At 46.0% G+C, this 20,725-nt stretch overlaps 1 protein-coding gene across 1 annotated transcript; it reads left to right on the top strand.

The window, feature by feature from the left end:
* Window positions 1-5,358: 5,358 nt before the first annotated feature.
* On the top strand, window positions 5,359-9,500 carry RBBP9 (RB binding protein 9, serine hydrolase). The gene is made up of 5 exons (XM_074947194.1): window positions 5,359-5,545; window positions 7,018-7,060; window positions 7,885-7,990; window positions 8,625-8,710; window positions 9,021-9,500. Exons 1-5 carry the CDS (start codon window positions 5,429-5,431, stop codon window positions 9,245-9,247), a joined length of 579 nt encoding a protein of 192 aa, XP_074803295.1. The 5' UTR covers window positions 5,359-5,428; the 3' UTR covers window positions 9,248-9,500.
* Window positions 9,501-20,725: the final 11,225 nt, after the last annotated feature.

The following is a 20,725-nucleotide window of genomic DNA, read 5'->3' as shown; positions in this document are numbered from 1 at the left end:
CTTGCCCAAGATGGCGGCACCATTGCACGGCTGCTGTCGCCATCTCAGCGGAGGGCACACGCTCCTCGTTACGGGCTTCCGCCCGCATCCAATATGGCGGGCGGCCTCCATGAGGCTCCCAGTCGTGGGCGGGGCCTTGCGGGGTTAGCGCTGACTCGCCCTTCCAGTGGGCGCTGGCGGATGGGGGTGGAAGCGGGGAGGGCAGCTGTGAGTCCTGGTGATGTGGGCATCCCCCAGCCAGCCAGCTCTCTGTGCCCTGGGCATGGTGTGGCTCCCCTGAGGTTCCCTCACCGAGCCACCTCTCCCTTCGCCCCCCCTGAGGTGGAGACCACACAGCAAACGTGCTCACCTCGCCACCCCGCCGTGCCAGCGCCGAGGGTGCCCGCCTCCTGGCACAAACCGTCACCCCGACTCCGAGTGCAGTGACACCCAACATTCACATCAAAGCCTCGCTGCCCCGTGCCGCTTAAAAGCCTCCTTCGCCCTTGGCCCTGTCGTGTTAAACAAGCCGCGCATTCAAAGGCCCCTTTCTCACGTCAAAACGTGTGTCCACATCTTGTACCAAAGCATCCTTACATGGCGACAAAATGTCACCCCACAAATTGCCCCAGGCCCTGACACTGAACAGAGGATCCAGGCAATGTGGGGTGGCCCAGACAAAGTCAGCACAAACACCAAGACAAATGGGAAACCTGTGGGGTGGAATAGATATTCTGACACCATCCCAATAGATGCTATAGAGATGGCTATAAAACAACGGAGAAGTCATGTTTAACAAAACACACGCAGTGATGGTGGGTGTCTGCAGGAAGACTGAGGGCCAGGCTCACAACTGGTATCAGTGACTGAACCCAGTTTTGGAGACTCAAGACCTGATGTAGGAGGGGAATTTTTCACTCTTTTAGAGATACTATTTAATGGACTATGTGACCACTAAATAATCCCAGTACTGTTTGTATACAAAGGGCTAAGGCCCTCTGTAGTGCTGGTAAACCAGGTGCCAGCTCTTGCCAAGGTCATATGCATTAGCTAAGAACTGACAAAACTCATAGCTGGAAACCTAGCCAGCTCACCTGTGTTAGTTTTGTTCAAAATAGGTATTAGTCTCATAAGAAAGTATTTAGTGTTTAGACTCTATTAAATGCTTGTAAATTTCTGCATGCATTAACCTCACTTGTCTGTATTCCTTCCTACAAGGTAAAATATAAATTTGTTTTATAATTATAAAAATGCCTGACTTGTGAACTCAGACTCTCCCCCACATACACCCACGCCCACCCAGCAGGACTATCAAAAATTAAGTGGGCCATCATAGGACAAAAGCTTTGTTAATTGCCCTACCCACGGATGGAAAAGTAGTGCAGAAGGCCTCGTCCCATCCGTTTGGATGCTGGAAGAGGGATATAAAAATAATGGACATGGATTTTTTTCATCTCTCACAAGGGCTGGAGCTAAGAAACAAAAAGCAGAGATCCCCAGGGTTGACCTGGGTTAAGCCCTAAAAAGACATTCAGTGGCATGCTAACAGATTGCTATCACCTTTTGAATCCCAGACTGAAATTCATCTGTGTATGTGCTTGCTTGCTTTAACCTATGAATGACTCATTTCTTTTTCCCAGTTAATAAACCTTTGGTTAGTTTGTTACAGAATTGGTTACAGGCATTGTCTTTGGTGAGAGATCTAAGGTACAAATTGATCTGGGGTAAGTGACTGGTCTCTTGCGACTAGAAGCAACCTGAATATTTTGTGATTTTTGGTGCAAGTGACCATTTATCACTAAGTTCAGCTTGCCTGGGTGGCATGAAAGTCTGGAGAGCCCAACGGGACTGTCTTGAATTCCATGGTAAGACTGTCACCGTGATTTAGTTCACATTTGTTACTGGGTTGGTGAAATCTAATTATAGAACATACCACCAGCTTGGGGTATCTGCCCTGCTTTTGACAGTCTGCTCCGAGGTTAGCACTCTCAGTCGTGAGCCATTCCAGACAGCGTGACACTCTCCATGACCAGTCTATACTAAGGGCTTGGCTACACTTGCGAGTTACAGTGCAATAAAGGAGCCCTAGGCACACTAGTTCACAACCCATCCACACTGGCAAGGCACATAGAGCACTCTGACTCCGCGGCTACAGTGCTGATGGTACTCTACCTCGGCGAGTGGAATAATGTTTGCTGCGCCCTCGCTGGAGCCCCGCAGCGCCAGTGTGAACGAGGTGTTGCTTTACTGCGCTCTGATCAGCCTCCGGAAATGTCCCATAATCCCCTTAAGTCAAGTGGCCACTCTTGTCATTGTTTGGAATTGGCTGTAGGAATGAGGAAATGCCCTTTGAAAGCTCCATTTCTGACAGTCGGCTGCTTATCTGCTCCGAGACAAAAGCAACCATTAGTGTGGAATGCTGTGTGTGAGAGAGAGGGGAGGGGGTGAGGGGGGTCTGCTGCTATCTGAACTTACAAGACAGCATGCTGACATGCTCTCTCCCCCCACATACACACAACACACTCCCTGTCACACGCCACCCCACCCCACCCCACCCCCATTTGAAAAGCACGTTGCAGCCACTTGCATGCTGGGATAGCTGCCCATAATGCACCACTCCCAATGCCGCTGCAAGTGCCGCAAATGTGGCCACACCAGTGCGCTTGAAGCTGTCAGTGTGGACAGACTGCAGCGCTTTCCCTACTGTGCTCTACGAAGGCTGGTTTAACTCAAAGCGCTCTACATCTGCAAGTGTAGCCACGCCCTAAGATTTTTTCCCAGCCATTACTACCATCAGTGGCAGCAACACTGGGAGCCACAGCGTAGACAAGGCAGTGGTGTCTGGTGGTACTTTAAACATTGTGTCATGTAGCCTTGACATGAGCAGAGTTAGATTGCACAGGGCTTAGAGCATTAGTCCTGTGGATAAATTGTATAGTCAATTGCTTGACCACACTTTGGTTCGTTATGAAATGTATTCAAGTGACCAAATAACCAACATCAATAAGTTTTATTGCTATAAGCCAAAAAGAATACAGTACAGGAAAAAGTCCTATATGATAACAGTCTCCAGGAAGCCATCTCATGCAACATTGTTACATTCACGTTGTAGCAGCAGATGTGCTCCCCAAGTTACACCCCCAAAGCCATCTTTTTGTACCCTATTTACAAGTAAAAGGTACTGTGTACATCATCTGAAACTAGGTTAAACAATCAGCTTTCTACCTTGTTTTTCTGGTTCCAGGGTGTACTGCTTACCTCTTTGTTCTGAACACATGCATTTCATGTACCAAGGGCATATGAAGGTACCTCCTAAGTTTGTACTGTTAAGAAAAGTTAGCACATGTGACTCCATTTTGGTTTGGGGCCCACCATTGTCTAAATGCCAGCACATCATACACCAGGAGGAGTAATCCTTAGATACCGAATCCGTGTGAAAATTCTCCTCCTTGTCTCCAGCCTGCCTTGATTTGCAGTATCTGGTTTTTGTCAGCCTCTGACTCCCTGTCTCTTGGCCTTGATGTGAGGCCTCCCATCCTGATAATAAAAGTTACTGATGCATGGCTTTAGGACCATGCTGTATAATTAACATACTGGTATAGCACGAGGAATGCACCAAGCAGGGATAGGTGGTAGATAAGACAAGGGTTTGTTTATTGGCTAAGGTTTCCGATGCACGAGGGCAACATGCTTTGCTAAAAAGTATATAACCTTTGTATAATCTGTATTCAGGGTCCCCTCCTGGCTAGCAGGGGGGCACCACGCTCGAGCGTAATAAACTTAGTGCCTTTTGGGAACTCTGCAGTTGTGGACTTTATTTCTGTGCCTCAGCCTAGATTCGAACTGTGTGTGTCCTATCAGGTGTAATTCGTAGCACATGTGTGCGTGTCCTACCAGGTGTAATTCGTAGCACATGTGTGCGTGTCCTATCAGGTGTAATTCGTAACAGTACCAGGGTAAAATAGTCATATGTCTTGTCTTCTTCCTTTGGAACATTCCAGAACTGGCCTGTGAGAATAACTCCCATTCTGATGCTGTGGTAAAGGATTCATCAATCCTGATTTTGACAGCTTCCGTTGCTTCAGCATAAGTAATTAGGGTTATATAAAAAGCATAGCCCAATGTTAGCTATATAATTGCTATTATATTTGTGCTTAATACTATTTATGCTTAATGCATATAAAATACATATATATGGTGCAGATAATACATATTATTGCTTCCACAAGTGGAGCTGAAACAATGGCAGCAACAAAGGGAAAGTGGACTAACACGCCCAGTGTAGATATGTCTTCAGGGGCTATGGTAGTGTATTTGAAACATTGCGGTACTGTTCCTTATAGTCACTCCCACACTAAAATCTTTAACATAAAGTTGCTCAGTTGTATTTCCTCACATCAATGCAAACACTATAAAGCAAGAAAAGCATATGTTAAAGCAACATTCACACCTGCACAATAACAATCTGCCCACTGCCACCAATGGTATAGGTAGCTATACCATGAGGCTAACACCGTCTCTAACACATTCAATTCAACTCAGTGCTCTCATCAAAGAACTCAGAATTACACTACAATTTGCAACCTTAACTTTGACATTCCAACCTAGTTTATTTAATCATCTAAAGACAATTATAATCATTAAGACAATATTAGCACCTTCACATACAGTACACCAGACAGAGACCCCAAAGGCTGATTACATTCTCAAATGTTCTTACCTTATCAAAAATATAAGCCTGTACTATATATTTACACTACGTCTTTCAAAAATTATATCAGCTATCCAATACACACTGCTAAACAAAACCATACACAAACCTTATTGAAATTTATGCATACACACTTAGGTATATTGATAATATTCTCTACTGAAAATAATAATTAATAGTAATTTGCATTGCATTAGTGTCTGCAGACCCCCAATTGTGGACCAGGACGGGCCCCATTGTGCTAGACACTGTACAAACATCCAAAAAAAAAGATGGAAATAACAAAATTAACAAGAAGAAGAACTCTGTGTAGCTTGAAAGTTTGTCTCTCTCGCCAGCAGAAGTTGGTCCAGTAAAAGGTGTTACCGCACCCACCTTGTCTCTCTAATATCCTGGGAGTTGGGACCAACATGACTACAACACTGCAAACAAAATTGACAAATAGCAGGTAAGGCGCTAGCTCCCATTGTGATTTTCAAGTCTTTGACGTGTTGCTTTTGTCTCATTAACTTGTGCTTTGGGGTTTCTAAATTAGCTTATTTCAGAGAGCAACAAATGACAGCAAGGACCACACTGTGAATAATTTTCTACCGAGAAAACTTCAACTCCCAAGATGCCTCCTTTCTGCCTCCATTTCCCAGCCACCCCAGGATCCCCTCTTCTTGGCTGCAGAGTGGTAGCCCTGTTAGTCTGTATCAGCAAAAGCATCTGCTCCTCCTGCTGCAGTGCGGTGGCAGCATGTTCCAGGTGCGGCAGAAGCTTCCTGCCACTAAAGCTGTTATCGTGCCTGGGAACGGGTCAGGCGACATCGAGCAATCCAACTGGTACAGATGGGTGTGGGAAAGACTAGAGGAGGTGAGACATGGTGATGACACGAGGTTTGATCTGACTGCATTTATTTACTCTTCTCCCCACCAGCTGTTTGGAACACCCTGGATCAGGCACCTGGCTTCTTTTCCTCGTCAAGCTGTGTGCCCCAGTCTCTGCTTCCCTTTTGTGAGGTTTAGCATCTATGTTCCCTTTCTTTAAATCCACAGCTGGCAAGCAGGAGGGGGACTGGGGAAGGGTCTAGGCCAGTGGTTCTCAAACTTTTTTTTTTTCACCGACCACTTGAAAATTGCTGAGGGTCTCGGCAGACCACTTAATGATCTTTCCAAATGTTGTTTGTACCGTTAGCTAACTGTTGTAATGCACTTTGCATAAAAGTGCTATATATAAAAAACCTTAATAATAATAATAAACTTTTTTTTGTTCTAAAAATAAAAGCACACAACTCATATTTTAATATCAGTTGTCTTACCTTTCTAATGCGATGGATGTGCCCTCTCTCTCGCACCGGGACAGCCCCCAAGCTGGGGCTGGGAAGGAGGGGGGGTGTTTCTCCCCAGCAGCCACAGCCCTGCACATCCCAAATTCCCCCCAGCCCCCCTTCTCACCCTACTGCCCCCTCCCACCTACCCCCTGCCTGTGCAGCTCCACTAAATAGGTGGGTGGCCCTTCATTCTCTCATGTGTGGCTGCCCAGGTGCGCACCTTAGAGGGAACTGTCCGCGGACCACCTGAATGGAGCTTGGTCCGTGGACCACAGTTTGAGAATCTCTGGTCTAGGCAGAACTTCTGCAGTGAATCAGAGAGCGAGAGAGAGAGATCATATAGTTTTTCTTACTCTAATAAAGTTCCTTGTTCAGCATTAGAAGTAAGCGACTTTCTCTGTGATTCTTGTCTTTGTCATATAACATCCCCCCTCCCCTCAGGCTTGTTCAGAGCTCCCTTTTGGGGGAAGATCCAGCACGCTGATTTGAATGATGCATGAAGGATGCAGTATATGATGCTTTATTGCTCCTCTTGGGACTCTCACCTGGTTCCCTGTAATTCCACTCAGGTATTTCTGTTATGATGTTCAGCCACTTGACATCATATGGAGGAGAAAGTTAGCACAGAAATAAGGGATCGCTCTTAGTGAGATGCAAGCACAAGAGTGCAGTGATTGGTCCCCCAAGGGAGAACCCCAAAAGGTATGTTTGAGAGAGATTGCTGGTAATTCAAATGAGGAGTATTTGTAAAATCAGCAATCTCCCTCCACCCAGGTATAATAATTCGCAGTGTGTACAGTGCTTTACGTTTTCAAAGGACTAGGTAAATACTAGCTACTCACTCTTCTCCGTGTTCCCCAGTCCACCTCAAGCGTTCAACCTTTCAACCTGACACACTGTAGCAAGGCCCGTCTTTGAAGACCCTCTGGAGGAAAGTGAGCAATGCAGTAGTTGTCTAACTTTGCTTGCTAAGAGACAACCTTTGACAGTGCAATCATTGGTATTCTCCACACAGATACCTGGTTTCCAGTGTATACTTCGAAATATGCCTGACCCAAGTAAGTCTGTTTTTTCTTGTCCCCTTATTTTGCCTTATCCCATGCTCAATATCTCCAGAAAATGAATATGAGCCTGCACTATCTCAGTGGCTGTCTTCATGCTTGGGGAGTTGGTGCACCCCCAGCCCACAAGAAGATCCATAGTGCATAGCCTGCTCACATGCTTTAATTGGGAGAGGGCTTGGGATGCTCATCTGAACGCTACGTGCACATCCTGTGATGCAAAACATTGCTCATGCACAGACAGTACATGCTTGACTAAGACCTGCAAGCCCCAGAGATTCCACGGGGCCCTGGATGAGCTGGAGCAAACTGGGGAGCTCGATGGGGAAGTGTTCATGAAGGCTGACATTCCAGATCGCTATTTCTGCCAGGAGTTCTAGACAAATAGTCTCTGTCTCAGCCTAGTTTCCAGCAGACCGGTGTCCACAACACTACCACCACCATCAGGACTGGTGTCTTTGTTGGCAATCTCAGCCAAGAGGCCAAAGACTGAGCCTTGAAGGTTAAACTACACACTGACCCTTACACCTGGCACCTCCAGCTCCATGTGGAAGCGCTTTTTGGTGGGGTAGCATGGTTGGAATTTGCACAGCTGCAGTGTACACTTGATGCATAGTGAGGATAAACAGTGGCCTTTGGTTTCCAGGGCTGCTAACCTAACCCCTTTCCCAAGCAATAAGTACACGGAGAATTAAATAGAGAGAAAATCCCTGAAAGAGATGCACACAGAGCATGCTAGCCGGGGTGGGGAGGAGGGGAAGAGTTCATTCTTTGCCAGATAAGGAAGCACGAAGCAATTGAATCGCTTCTCTAAAAATCAGTTACAGCTCGAGAGAGAATCTGGCTGCCATTCATGGAATCAGAACTCCATTGCGATGAGCAGACTATCATTATTGGACACAGTTCTGGTGCGGCCGCTGCCATGAGGTACAGTACAGGGGACATTGCACAGAGCTTCATGTTTCACACTCTAATGTGATCAGGCCAATTTAAGCTAATGATCCCAGTTCTGCTTGACTTGAGATCAATGGCAAAACTACCCCCTGACATCAGTGTGAGTAGAATCCTTTTAATGGGATTAGAACCATGCATAAGGGACTCAGGATTGGCTCTGTATTGGGCCTCTGATCTGCCACTGAAGAACTGGATGTGTAACAATGGGGACGGAATGCCACGATAAAACACCCCCACCTCAATCGAATGTAATAGTTTGGGTGCTATGGCATTACATGATCCATCTGAACATCCTTGGGTGACTTGCCTGTAGCTGTAACCTGTCCAAATCTTTTACATGAACATCACCCCATCTTTGCAAAAAGGACATTGTAAAGCCCTGCTGTCAGATTCAGTCAGTTACTCTGTCTTGGCTTCTGCTGTTCCCTGCTTCTCGTTCTCCTTTAAATGTAAAAACAATCTGGATTTTTTTCATGTTCTTAAATGATAGATTAGAAGGTAAAAACAATCTCCCAAAGGTGCAAACTGCTTAAAATGACAGGAACTATGTATTGTGTACGAGAATGATGTACAGCCGGCTTAGTCACCTGGCTCCTTTTTTTCTCAGGTTTGCAGAAACTCACAAGGTGTATGCAGTTATTTTAGTGTCTGCTTACGTTTCCGACTTGGGAGATGAGAATGAAAGAGAGAGCGGTAAGTTGATCTCATCTGATCTACATGTGGCATTCTCTTGAACCAATAAAATTACTAGCATGACATTCCCTAATAATTTGAAAGGAGAGTCATGTCCTTTCACATATGCCTGCTTATCCACAAACCGGAGACTGCTTGCTTGACACTGGGCAGTCAGAAATCTTTTAAATCCGTGACTGCTCCCAGTTTGCATCTGGTCCCAAGAAGAAATTTATTTGCATTGGAAATTTACAAGGAAGTAAACAGGACATTGAAGATACCACAGAGAGGTTAGATTCAGTTCCCTAATGATTGTTTTTGTGCCCTTCAGGATACTTTAACCGACCTTGGCAATGGGAGAAGATCAAGGCTAACTGCAATCGCATTGTGCAGTTTGCTTCCACAGATGATCCTTTTCTTCCCTGGAGTGAGCAGCAGGCAGTGGCCAATGAGCTCAACGCAGAGCTTTACAAGTTCACAGACAGGGGCCATTTTCAGAGCAGTGAATTCAATGAGCTAATCAGTGTGGTCCAGGGAATACTCAACAGGGCTGCTTAAAGCAGGGCCTGTTCATTGTGTAAAAAGAAAAGGAGGACTTGTGCATAATGCGCCAATAAATTTGTTAGTCTCTAAGGTGCCACAAGTCCTCCTTTTCTTTTTGCAGATACAGACTAACATGGCTGCTACTCTGAAACCTGTTCATTGTGTATTTCCTTACCTTGGGGGCAGGAGGTGCAGGCTGTATTTCCTTCTGAGCAATTCGACAGCAAAGATCTAGAGCAGGGGCTTTCAAACTTTTTTTTTCTGGGGACCCAGTTGAAGAAAATTGTTGATGCCCGCAACCCAACGGAGTTGGGGATGAGGGGTTTGGGGCGTGGGAGGGGCTGGGGCAGAGGTACAGGGATGACGGCTGTGGGGTGCGGCTGGGGATGAGGGGTTCAGGGTGTGGGAGGGGGCTCTGGGCTGGGGGTGCAGGCTCTGGGCTGGGGATGAGAGCTTTGGGGTACAGGAAGTGGTTCCAGGTTTGGGGGGGCTCAGGACTGGGGCAGGGAATTGGGGTGCGGGGTTGGGGTGCGGACTTGCCTGAGGCGGCTCCCGGTCCGCAGCGCAGCTAGGGTGCAAAGGCAGGCTTCCCGCCTGCCCTGGCAATGTGGACCGCGCATGAAGGGGAAGGGAGTCCAGGAGAGCTGGCTGTATTTCAAGGAATCCCTGTTGAGGTTACAGGGACAAACCATCCCGATGAGTCGAAAGAATAGTAAATATGGCAGGCGACCAGCTTGGCTTAATGGTGAAATCCTAGCGGATCTTAAACATAAAAAAGAAGCTTACAAGAAGTGGAAGGTTGGACATATGACCAGGGAAGAGTATAAAAATATTGCTCGGGCATGTAGGAAAGATATCAGGAGGGCCAAATCGCACCTGGAGCTGCAGCTAGCAAGAGATGTCAAGAGTAACAAGAAGGGTTTCTTCAGGTATGTTGGCAACAAGAAGAAAGCCAAGGAAAGTGTGGGCCCCTTACTGAATGAGGGAGGCAACCTAGTGACAGAGGATGTGGAAAAAGCTAATGTACTCAATGCTTTTTTTGCCTCTGTTTTCACTAACAAGGTCAGCTCCCAGACTGCTGCGCTGGGCATCACAGAATGGGGAAGAGATGGCCAGCCCTCTGTGGAGATAGAGGTGGTTAGGGACTATTTAGAAAAGCTGGACGTGCACAAGTCCATGGGGCCGGACGAGTTACATCCGAGAGTGCTGAAGGAATTGGCGGCTGTGATTGCAGAGCCCTTGGCCATTATCTTTGAAAACTCGTGGCGAACGGGGGAAGTCCCGGATGACTGGAAAAAGGCTAATGTAGTGCCAATCTTTAAAAAAGGGAAGAAGGAGGATCCTGGGAACTACAGGCCAGTCAGCCTCACCTCAGTCCCTGGAAAAATCATGGAGCAGGTCCTCAAAGAATCAATCCTGAAGCACTTACATGAGAGGAAAGTGATCAGGAACAGTCAGCATGGATTCACCAAGGGAAGGTCATGCCTGACTAATCTAATCGCCTTTTATGATGAGATTACTGGTTCTGTGGATGAAGGGAAAGCAGTGGATGTATTGTTTCTTGACTTTAGCAAAGCTTTTGACACGGTCTCCCACAGTATTCTTGTCAGCAAGTTAAGGAAGTATGGGCTGGATGAATGCACTATAAGGTGGGTAGAAAGCTGGCTAGATTGTCGGGCTCAACGGGTAGTGATCAATGGCTCCATGTCTAGTTGGCAGCCGGTGTCAAGTGGAGTGCCCCAGGGGTCGGTCCTGGGGCCGGTTTTGTTCACTATCTTCATAAATGATCTGGAGGATGGTGTGGATTGCACTCTCAGCAAATTTGCAGATGATACTAAACTGGGAGGAGTGGTAGATACGCTGGAGGGGAGGGATAGAATACAGAAGGACCTAGACAAATTGGAGGATTGGGCCAAAAGAAATCTGATGAGGTTCAATAAGGATAAGTGCAGGGTCCTGCACTTAGGATGGAAGAATCCAATGCACCGCTACAGACTAGGGACCGAATGGCTAGGCAGCAGTTCTGCGGAAAAGGACCTAGGGGTGACAGTGGACGAGAAGCTGGATATGAGTCAGCAGTGTGCCCTTGTTGCCAAGAAGGCCAATGGCATTTTGGGATGTATAAGTAGGGGCATAGCGAGCAGATCGAGGGACGTGATCGTTCCCCTCTATTCGACACTGGTGAGGCCTCATCTGGAGTACTGTGTCCAGTTTTGGGCTCCACACTACAAGAAGGATGTGGATAAATTGGAGAGAGTCCAGCGAAGGGCAACAAAAATGATTAGGGGTCTAGAGCACATGACTTATGAAGAGAGGCTGAGGGAACTGGGATTGTTTAGTCTGCAGAAGAGAAGAATGAGGGGGGATTTGATAGCTGCTTTCAACTACCTGAAAGGGGGTTCCAAAGAGGATGGCTCTAGACTGTTCTCAATGGTAGCAGATGACAGAACGAGGAGTAATGGTCTCAAGTTGCAATGGGGGAGGTTTAGATTGGATATTAGGAAAAACTTTTTCACTAAGAGGGTGGTGAAACACTGGAATGCGTTACCTAGGGAGGTGGTAGAATCTCCTTCCTTAGAGGTTTTTAAGGTCAGGCTTGACAAAGCCCTGGCTGGGATGATTTAACTGGGAATTGGTCCTGCTTCGAGCAGGGGGTTGGACTAGATGACCTTCTGGGGTCCCTTCCAACCCTGATAAGGTCCGGCTAAGGTCCGGCTAAGGTCCGGCTAAGGTCCGGCTCCTAGGTGGAGGCGCGCAAGTGGCTTCACATGATTCTCGCCTGCAGGCACCGCTGTTCCCATTGGCCGGTTCCCAGCCAATGGGAGTGCGGAGCTGGTGCTCAGGGCAGGGGCAGCGTGCAGAGCCCTGGGGCCCCCCCGTCTAGAAGCTGGACCCGCTGCTGGCTGCTTCCAGGGCACAGCGCGGTGTCGAAACAGGTAGGCGCTAGCCTGCCTCAGCTGGGCAGCTCCACCAATGGGACTTCTAGCGTCCCGGTCAGCAGTGCTGACCAGAGCGACCCGGTGCCTGACATGCCGCGACCCAGAGTTTGAAAAGCGCTGATCTAGAGCACTCGCAGTCACAAAGCACGATTAAGACCATGTACCATGTGAGCAAAGCTTGAATCATCAGCTTGCCTGTTCTCTGGCAGCAGGCTCAGCCCCCACGCTGCCAGGAACTAAGAAAGAATTGACTATTCATGTAAAGGTTACAGATGGATGGAATGCGTAAGGGAATACAGTGGGAAGAAAATGAAATCTGAAAGAGAACAGCTAATCCAAAGGCTGGATGGGCACTGTTTGGGAAGTCCTCACTCTGCTTTAAGGACCAGAGCCAATAGCCATTGAACTCAATGACAGGTTTCAGAGTAGCTGCCGTGTTAGTCTGTATTCGCAAAAAGAAAAGGAGGACTTGTGGCACCTTAGAGACTAACCAATTTATTTGAGCATAAGCTTTCGTGAGCTGCAGCTCACTTCATCCGATGCCAATGTACCAAGTATTTTCCACTGAATGCATCCGATGAAGTGAGCTGTAGCTCACGAAAGCTTATGCTCAGATAAATTTGTTGAACTCAATGGGTGCCTTTCCATTAATGCCAAGGGGCTTTGAATAAGGACCTCCTATAGCGTTGTGACCATACTTCCATGTGTTCTCTTTCCCAGTTCAGTTTTGCTGTGCAGCTTGTAGGACATGCCAATTCTTTCGCCTTGTCTCTTTGCGCTGATTAGATTCACGGTTTCAAGGGTGATGATGATTTTTGCATACTTAAAAAAAAAAAAATCAAAGCCTTTGCAATCTCACAATAACATGGCTTTTGTTACACAAAATATGTATTGTTTCTTTTAAGGAGTTTAGGCTGTTACGTGGGTCTATTCCAATACCTGTGGCTCAAGGCTTGGAGATAGAGCCACAGATTTTAACATCAGAAGGGACCTCTGGCGGAACACAGGCCAAAGAACCTCATCCCCTAACACCCTGTGATGGTGTGCTTTAAAGCGACATCTTCTACATTCTTGCTGTCAGGCTGTTCTTTAATATTATTGTTTCCAATAAAATACTGACAGATTGGTCTGAAAATTGGCAATGTAACTAAGTAGCTGCCACTCCATTAAAGTCAATGAAGTTACACCAGTCACAAAGAGCTATTACTCCAGACCAGACAACTAATATTGGTAATTAACACGATAGCATAGGCATGGATATTTTTGGGGAAAAAATCAGAGGCCGTGCAAGAAAAAGGGCATGGGATAAAAATCTCAGATATTGCTTTGTACTTCAGATAGTCTCCTTTTCTATTTGCTATGCAAACCTGTCATAGTGCAGCAATAAAAGGTCCCTCTTGCATTAGAGAAGTACATTCCTCCGCTGGTGTTTTGGGAAGATCAGTTAGAGTTGTGAGGGCATTCTTTCCGCTTACCCATTTACTACTCTTCCAGCTCCGCATGAATCGGGATGTGGGTTCAGGGTGTTGTTGCCAGGGAGGCGGTTTGTCTTGCTGCATACGGGACAATGCAAACTTTTATTAAATGCTTTAAAAGAAAAAAAAATACATTAAACATTTTACATAAAAATGATCAAATTAATCTGTGTATCACTGTGTGTAATTCCCTCTTCACTATATGTGCGTGTGTACAGGCCTGCATGCACACATAGGCCCAAGCGTATGCTTCTAAACTTTAGAGTGTGAAGTTTTTCAAAGAGAATAACTGTTGCTTGACAGTTTCTCAGAGGCTGTCAATTGTCCTTGGTGAGGAAGTATCATTTTGAGGTGTTAGCTCTTAGGCCCTGATGTTAAACTCTCGTGGTATCTCCTCTCAGAACAGGATAAACACACACGGTTATGGAGAGCGTAAGCTTTTGGGGTACGTCTACACTGGGGCTTGGGCTGTGGGACTAAAAATTCCTCTGTAGACTTTGGGCTCAGGCCGGAGCCCAGGCTCGGGGACCATCCCCACCCCCTCATGGGGTCCCAGAGCTCGAGTGAGCCCTAATGTCTTGACCAGGGCCAGCTGCGGGTGTTTAATTGCTATGTAGACATACCCTTTGAAGCCGGGGCTGTCCTTTTGTTCTGTGTTTGTACAGTGCCTAGCACAACAATGGGGTCCTGGTGTGCAGTACATAGAATTAACAACAGGGGAGGGATAAAAGAAGTGCAGTAAATGCTGCTTTGTCTCCTGCCTGGGTGGCAGTTCAGTTGCTGGAAAGCTACAAACAAAGTACATGCCCCAAGACTCCGTCCGACACGCCGGGATCTGGCTTTACTCCTCCGCTCTGAGAAGTGTCTGGCTGATCTACCTTTAATTTCCTCTGGCCAATCTGGGGGAGACCAATCTTTTTCACTGAGGTTGGGCTGCCCAGGACAGCTTTTTGCTTGGAGAACTGGCCCCAAAGCCTTGCAAGGTTAGAGCTGTGCTGGCAAAAAGACAAGATGTCGGAAGAAGGAATAAGACAGAGGGTGCAAACTCTCATGCTGGGAGGGGGTGACAAGAACCTTCATACAGAGCATCACCATGGCACTGGTGATGTCATTGGCTTGCCTTTCTTTGTCTGAACCAATCATAATATCCATTTCAGGGTCAGCAAGAAAGGCAACAGGTAAAGCCCCAGGTCCCGGCATGGGTGGCCGTAGTGATGACCACAGTGAAGAGAACGGCCCCTGTGAGACTGATGCCGCTGCCCTGCTGAGCTATGTGCATTGCCCAGCACTCCCCAGAAGTGCCCAGCAGGGTTAGGAAGCTGATCTCATCTAAATGACCCAATCAAAGCACATTTTTGATGGTCCACGTACAAACTTTCCCTCGTCTTGCAACGATTTGCCCGTTAGCTTGGGTAGCCTCACGAGCTGCCTGAGCCCTGTAGTCAGTGGATCTTTTAGTTCAAACTCCCTTTGCGTCACATCATTGCTTTGTCTCCCTTCTGGGCATCCTTTCAACGAGAATTGTAACATCCCAGCTACCCAGCTAGTCACACCGACTTGCTTCCCGCTTTTCACGCCCTTTGAGATGTCAGCTCAGGGGAGGGCTCAGCACAACAGAGGGTTTTATGGATCTCCTGTCACTCATTGAGGCGCCCCTCTGCCATTCTACTGCGTGTGTCTGGTGTCGAGCAGAAACAACAAGGCACTGTGTCTGTAGTGGGGACGAGCCCTCTGCAGAAGCACTCTTCATTAGACTGAGCACCGTCTCACTGTCATAATGGAGACTCCCAGTGCAGACTCCACTGGGTCAATAATTTGATTTGCAGATTGGTCCAGCACATCACAGTCATTTTACTCCCCCCCCCCCCCCCGGCCCTATGCAGGCTCTGGCCTAAGGCAGCCTGAATTGCCAGGGAGTAGCCTCTTCAAATGAGGATGGGGCTTTTCTTTTAAGAGCTTCCTGTCTTGCTCGTGCTGCAGAAGTCACGGCTATGCCAAACCTCTGCCCCCGCTGGTAATGAAATGGACGGAAATAGACCTTGCAGTAGAAAAGGGGGAAAAGATGTTGTTGTTTTTAAATCATTTTGAAGGCTACAGCTTAGCACAATGGGTTCACGGTCCATGACTGGGGCTTCAAGGCACTATGATAATACAATTAATAATCTTCTTCAGACTGGATGCTAAAGACCCACCCTATTCTCCAAAGGGAAGACACTGGATACAAATGCAGGACTACCCAGAGTAGGCAGCAGATGGTGCTCGAGGAGCAGCAGATAAATCTAACTAGCCCTTCACTCTCTCCAGTAAAATGTAACAATGAAAAGAGCCTGGGAGTCACAGGGAAAGTGGTTTCTCTATCAAAGATCCTGGTATATCATTATTGACACAGTCTGTAACCTTTGGACTTTTCTGTGGAAAGGTAGCTCTGGTAGGCATTGTTAAAGAGCACCTGTTAGCTCTGTGCTATCAGTATATGCCCCGCAACCTGGCTACTGGAGTTAATGTTTTCTACCAGGAACTAAAGCAGATCTTGTGTCTGATTTCCCAGATAAGAACAGTATTTGGGTGTGACTATCATCAGCTTGCATTTGGACTGTTAGTTTCAGATCCCCAGCCTGCTTTTACAGGGCCTTCTGGCCAATGAATTTCTGATGTTTGAACTTCGGTCTCTTGAGGGTTTGAATGCTAGTGAACCTCTCCAGGTCTACTATAGTTAAGGTTTAGACCAGCATTCTGCTTAAAGCTTGACTCTTCTAACTGCTCTAAAATCAGCACGGGTTTTACTCGGCTAGATAAAGGATTCAGAAACACAGTCTGCTCAGACATTTTTTCTTTGGAGGCGAAGTTGAAATCCAGTCATAAATTCTAGATTTAAAGGTCAGCAGGCACCTCTGTGATCATCAGGTCTGACCTCCTCAAAGGGTCTGACCTCCTTAAAGCTGCTCAAAGATCTAAAGTTTATATGAATAAGATATTCCATTTTCAGTACAAAATCCAGAATTGTGGTTCCCTCTAAACCAGTGTCTCTCAACCTTTCCAGACTACTGTACCCCTTTTCAGGAGTCTGATTTGTGTTGTGTACCCCCAAGTTACACCTCACTTAAAGACTATTTTCTTACAAAATCAGACATAAAAATACAAAAAAGTGTCACCGCTCACTATTTTTCAGTTTCTCATTTTTACCATATAATTATAAACCACTAGTGAATGCAAGCACAGCCATACACTGCCACACTGGAGTCCATCTTCTCAGTCAGACCAAGGAAACTGAAGGAGGGATAGCTCAGTGGTTTGAGCATTGGCGTGCTAAAACCAGAGTTGAGAGTTCAATCCTTGAGGGGGCCATTTAGGGATCAGGGGCAAAAATTGGGGATTGGTCCTGCTTTGAGCAGGGGGTTGGACTAGATGACCTCCTGAGGTCCCTTCCAACCCTGAGATTCTATGATTCTAATTTGAAAAAGAAAACTGACAGTGTTTATTCTGAGTTTGCCGTCTCTCCTGAGATGGACAGTGGAGGCAACATAAACCAAGTTCAGAAAGGCCCAAATGATAGAAAGCTTGTTTTTTATTTACTGAAACACATTTTTGCTACACCCAGCAGCAGTTTGATTTCAGAGACAGTAAAATAAAATTAGTAGCACCCCAGGGTTCCCATGAGAATCAGGGCCCCATTGTACAAGGCACTTTAGAGACACAGGTAGACAGATGCCAACTTGAACTGCTTAATAAACCAGTTCTTCATTGGTGATGTGCTCTAAGACTTGCAAAATACAGTCACATAGCAAGAGGTCTCTCTCATTTCCAGTGCCATCCATCCATAGTATTGCGCACATAACAAGGATATGCTGAAATTTCAGCTTCTGGTACTTGTTATTTCTTGGCAAATGAGTTTCTAGCTCTAGTTTGAAAAAACCTTTCATTGCAGGAGGCCACTGGTCATTCACAATCTACCTTGAACAGTTAACCTGAGTAGACAAGACAAAGGGTACAGAGAGGTGAAATAACTTGCATAAGCGTACATAGCAGAAATGGCGAGCTGGAAGTCATGAGACTCCAGTCTTATGATTCCCCTTTCATTGCCCTACTCACTAGACCCCATTGTGCTAGGTGCTGCACAAACACAGAACAAAAAGTCTCTCCCTTGTACTTTAATGCTAATTATCTTTCTGCGAGTAGACAATGGATCCTCAAGCAAGGATTAGAGTAGCTCAGGTTTCCTGAATCAGCATTCCTGTTATCCTCTCAACACCCTGAGGTGAGGACTAATTAGTCTGAAAGATAAATATCCCTCCACTATATCACAGCTCATCTGCCTGGAGCATTGGTCTGCTAAACCCAGGGTTGTGAGTTCAATCCTTGAGGGGGCCATTTAAGGATCTGGGGCAAAAATTGGGGATTGGTCCTGCTTTGAGCAGGGGGTTGCACTAGATGACCTCCTGAGGTCCCTTCCAACCCTGAGATTCTATGATTCTATGAAACTTGCTCCTCTTGAAATTACTATTAAAAGATGTAGCGCTGCAACTGTGATCTGGTCTACTCTTAAAAATTAGATCAACCTTGTTACATTGCTCAGGGCCTGCACTGAAGCAAGGCTAAGTATTATCTAGACCATCCCTGACAGGTGTTTGTCTAACCTGCTCTTAAAAACCTCCAGTGATGGAGATTCCACAACCTCCCTGGGCAATTTATTCCAGAGCTTAACCACCCTGACAATTAGGAAGTTTTTCCTAATGTCCAACCTAAACCATCCTTTGTGCAATTTAAGCCCACTGCCTATCCTCAGTGAATACGGAGAACAATTTGTCACCCTCCTCTTTATAACAACCTTTACATATTTGAAGATTGTTACGTTCCCCTCTCCCCCACCCCCCACTCGGTCTTCTCTTCTCCAGATTAAACAACCCAGTTTTTTTAATCTTTATTGTCCTAGGTCATATTTTCTCCAGCAGAGGCCTTGTCAGTGCAGAGTAGAGTGGAAGAATTGCTTCCCATGTCTTGCTTACACTCCCGCTAATACAGCCCAGAACGATGTTTTTTTTTTTTTTTTGCAAGCGTTTCACACTGTTGACTCATATTTAGTTTGTGATCGACTCTAACCTCCAGATCCCTTTCCGCCATACTCCTTTCTAGGTAGTCATTTCCCGTGTTGTATTTGTGCAATTGATTGTTCCTTCCTAAATACTTTGCATTTGTCCTTATTGAATTTCATCTTATTTATTTCAGACCATTTCTCTCGTTTGTCAAGATCATTTTGAATTCTAGTCCTGTCCTCCAAAGCACCTCTAACCCCTCTCAGTTTGGTATCATCCACAAACTTTATAAAAGCATACTGTTTATGCCATTATTTAAATCATTTATGAAGATCTTGAAAGAACCAGATTTAGGACAGATCCCTGTGGGATCCCAGTCAATATGCCCTTCCAACTGGACTGTGAACCATTGAGAACTGCTCTCGGAGCACAGTTTTCCATTTGGTTGTGCACCCACCTGATAGCAGATTTGTCTAGGCAGGCTATATTTCCATAGTTTGCTTATGAGAAGGTCATGTGAGACAGCATCAAAAGCCTCACATCCACTGCTTCCCCTGCCTCCATAAGGCTTGTTACCCTGTCAAAGAATGTGGTTAGGTTGGTTTGTTATGATTTGTTCTTGACTGTTACTTATCACCCTATTATCTTATAGGTGCTTACAAATTGATTGATGGAGCAAATAATTAATTATCTTTCCAGGTACCAAAGGTAAGAGGACTGGTCTATAATTCCCTGGGTTGTCCTTATTCCCCTTTTTATAGATAGGAAGGAACTATATTTGCCTTTTTTCCAGTCCTCTGGGATCTCTCCCATCCTCCATAAGTTCTCAAAGATAATTGTTAGTGGCTTAGTGATCCCTTCAGACAATCCCCTAAGTATTCTAGGATGTATTTTATCAGGCCCTGCTGACTTGAAGACATCTAACTAAATTCTTGTTCTTTTCCTATGTTAGCCTCAAATCCTACCCCATTTATACTCATGTATGTTCACTGTGTTAGTCTGATCAAATTCACTGCTAACCTTTTTGGTGGGGAAAATAAAAAAGCAAACACCCCCCCCCCCTCCTCCCAAGGCATTTAACACTTTGGCCATTGCTTCTTTTCAGTTATTATCTCTCTCTTGCCACTGAATAATGGGTCCACCCTCCCTGGTCTTCCTCTTGTTTCTAATGTATTTGTAAAATGTTTTCTTGTTACCCTTTGTGTTCCTAGCATGTTTAATCTCCTTTTATGCCTTGCATAATTTTGTCCCTATTGCATGTGTTAGCTTTTTATATCCATCCTTTGTAATTTGACCTAGCATCCACTTTTTGTATGACTTTTGAGTTTCGGGTCATTGAAGATCTCCTGGCTAAGCCAGGTGGCCTCTTACCATACTGCCTATCTTTCCTACACATTGGGATAGCTTGCTCACGCCCTTAGTAACATCTCTTTAAAAAACTGCCAACTCTCCTGACCTCGTTTTCCCCCTTAGACTTGCTTGCCACAGGAACTTACCTACCAATTCTGAGTTTGCTAAAGTCTGCCCTCTTGAAGTCCATTGTCTTTATTTTGCTGTTTTCCCTCTTACCATTCCTTAGAATCATGAACTCATCATTTTATGATCACTTTCACCCATGCTGCCTTCCACTTTCAAATTCTCAACCAGTTCCTCCCTATTTGTCAGAATCAAATCTAGAACAGCCTCTCCCCTACTCGCTTTCTCCACCTTCTGTAATAAAAAATGAACTTGTTGGATAATCTGTGCCCTGCTGTATTGTTTTCCCAACAGAGGTCTGGGTAGTTGAAGTCCCCCATCATCACCAAGTCCTGTGCTTTAGATGATTGTTAGTTTAATAAAAGCCTCGTCCACCTCTCCTTCCTGCTTAGGTGGTCTATAGTAGACCCCTACAATGACATCACCCTTGTTTTTTACCCCCTTTGGTCATGATCCAGACTTTCAATAGGTCTGCCTCCCACTTCTGTCTCGGCCTCAGGGCAAGTGCCTTGTATATCTTTAGGTACCTTTTATCCCCTGCCTGTCCTTCCTCAACAAGCTGTACCCTTCTAG

The sequence above is a fragment of the Natator depressus genome, chromosome 3 (assembly GCF_965152275.1).
Source record: "Natator depressus isolate rNatDep1 chromosome 3, rNatDep2.hap1, whole genome shotgun sequence".
Taxonomy (NCBI): Eukaryota; Metazoa; Chordata; order Testudines; family Cheloniidae; genus Natator; species Natator depressus.
The sequence above is the reverse complement of the archived record's forward strand: the minus strand, read 5'-3'. Positions and strand labels throughout refer to the sequence as shown.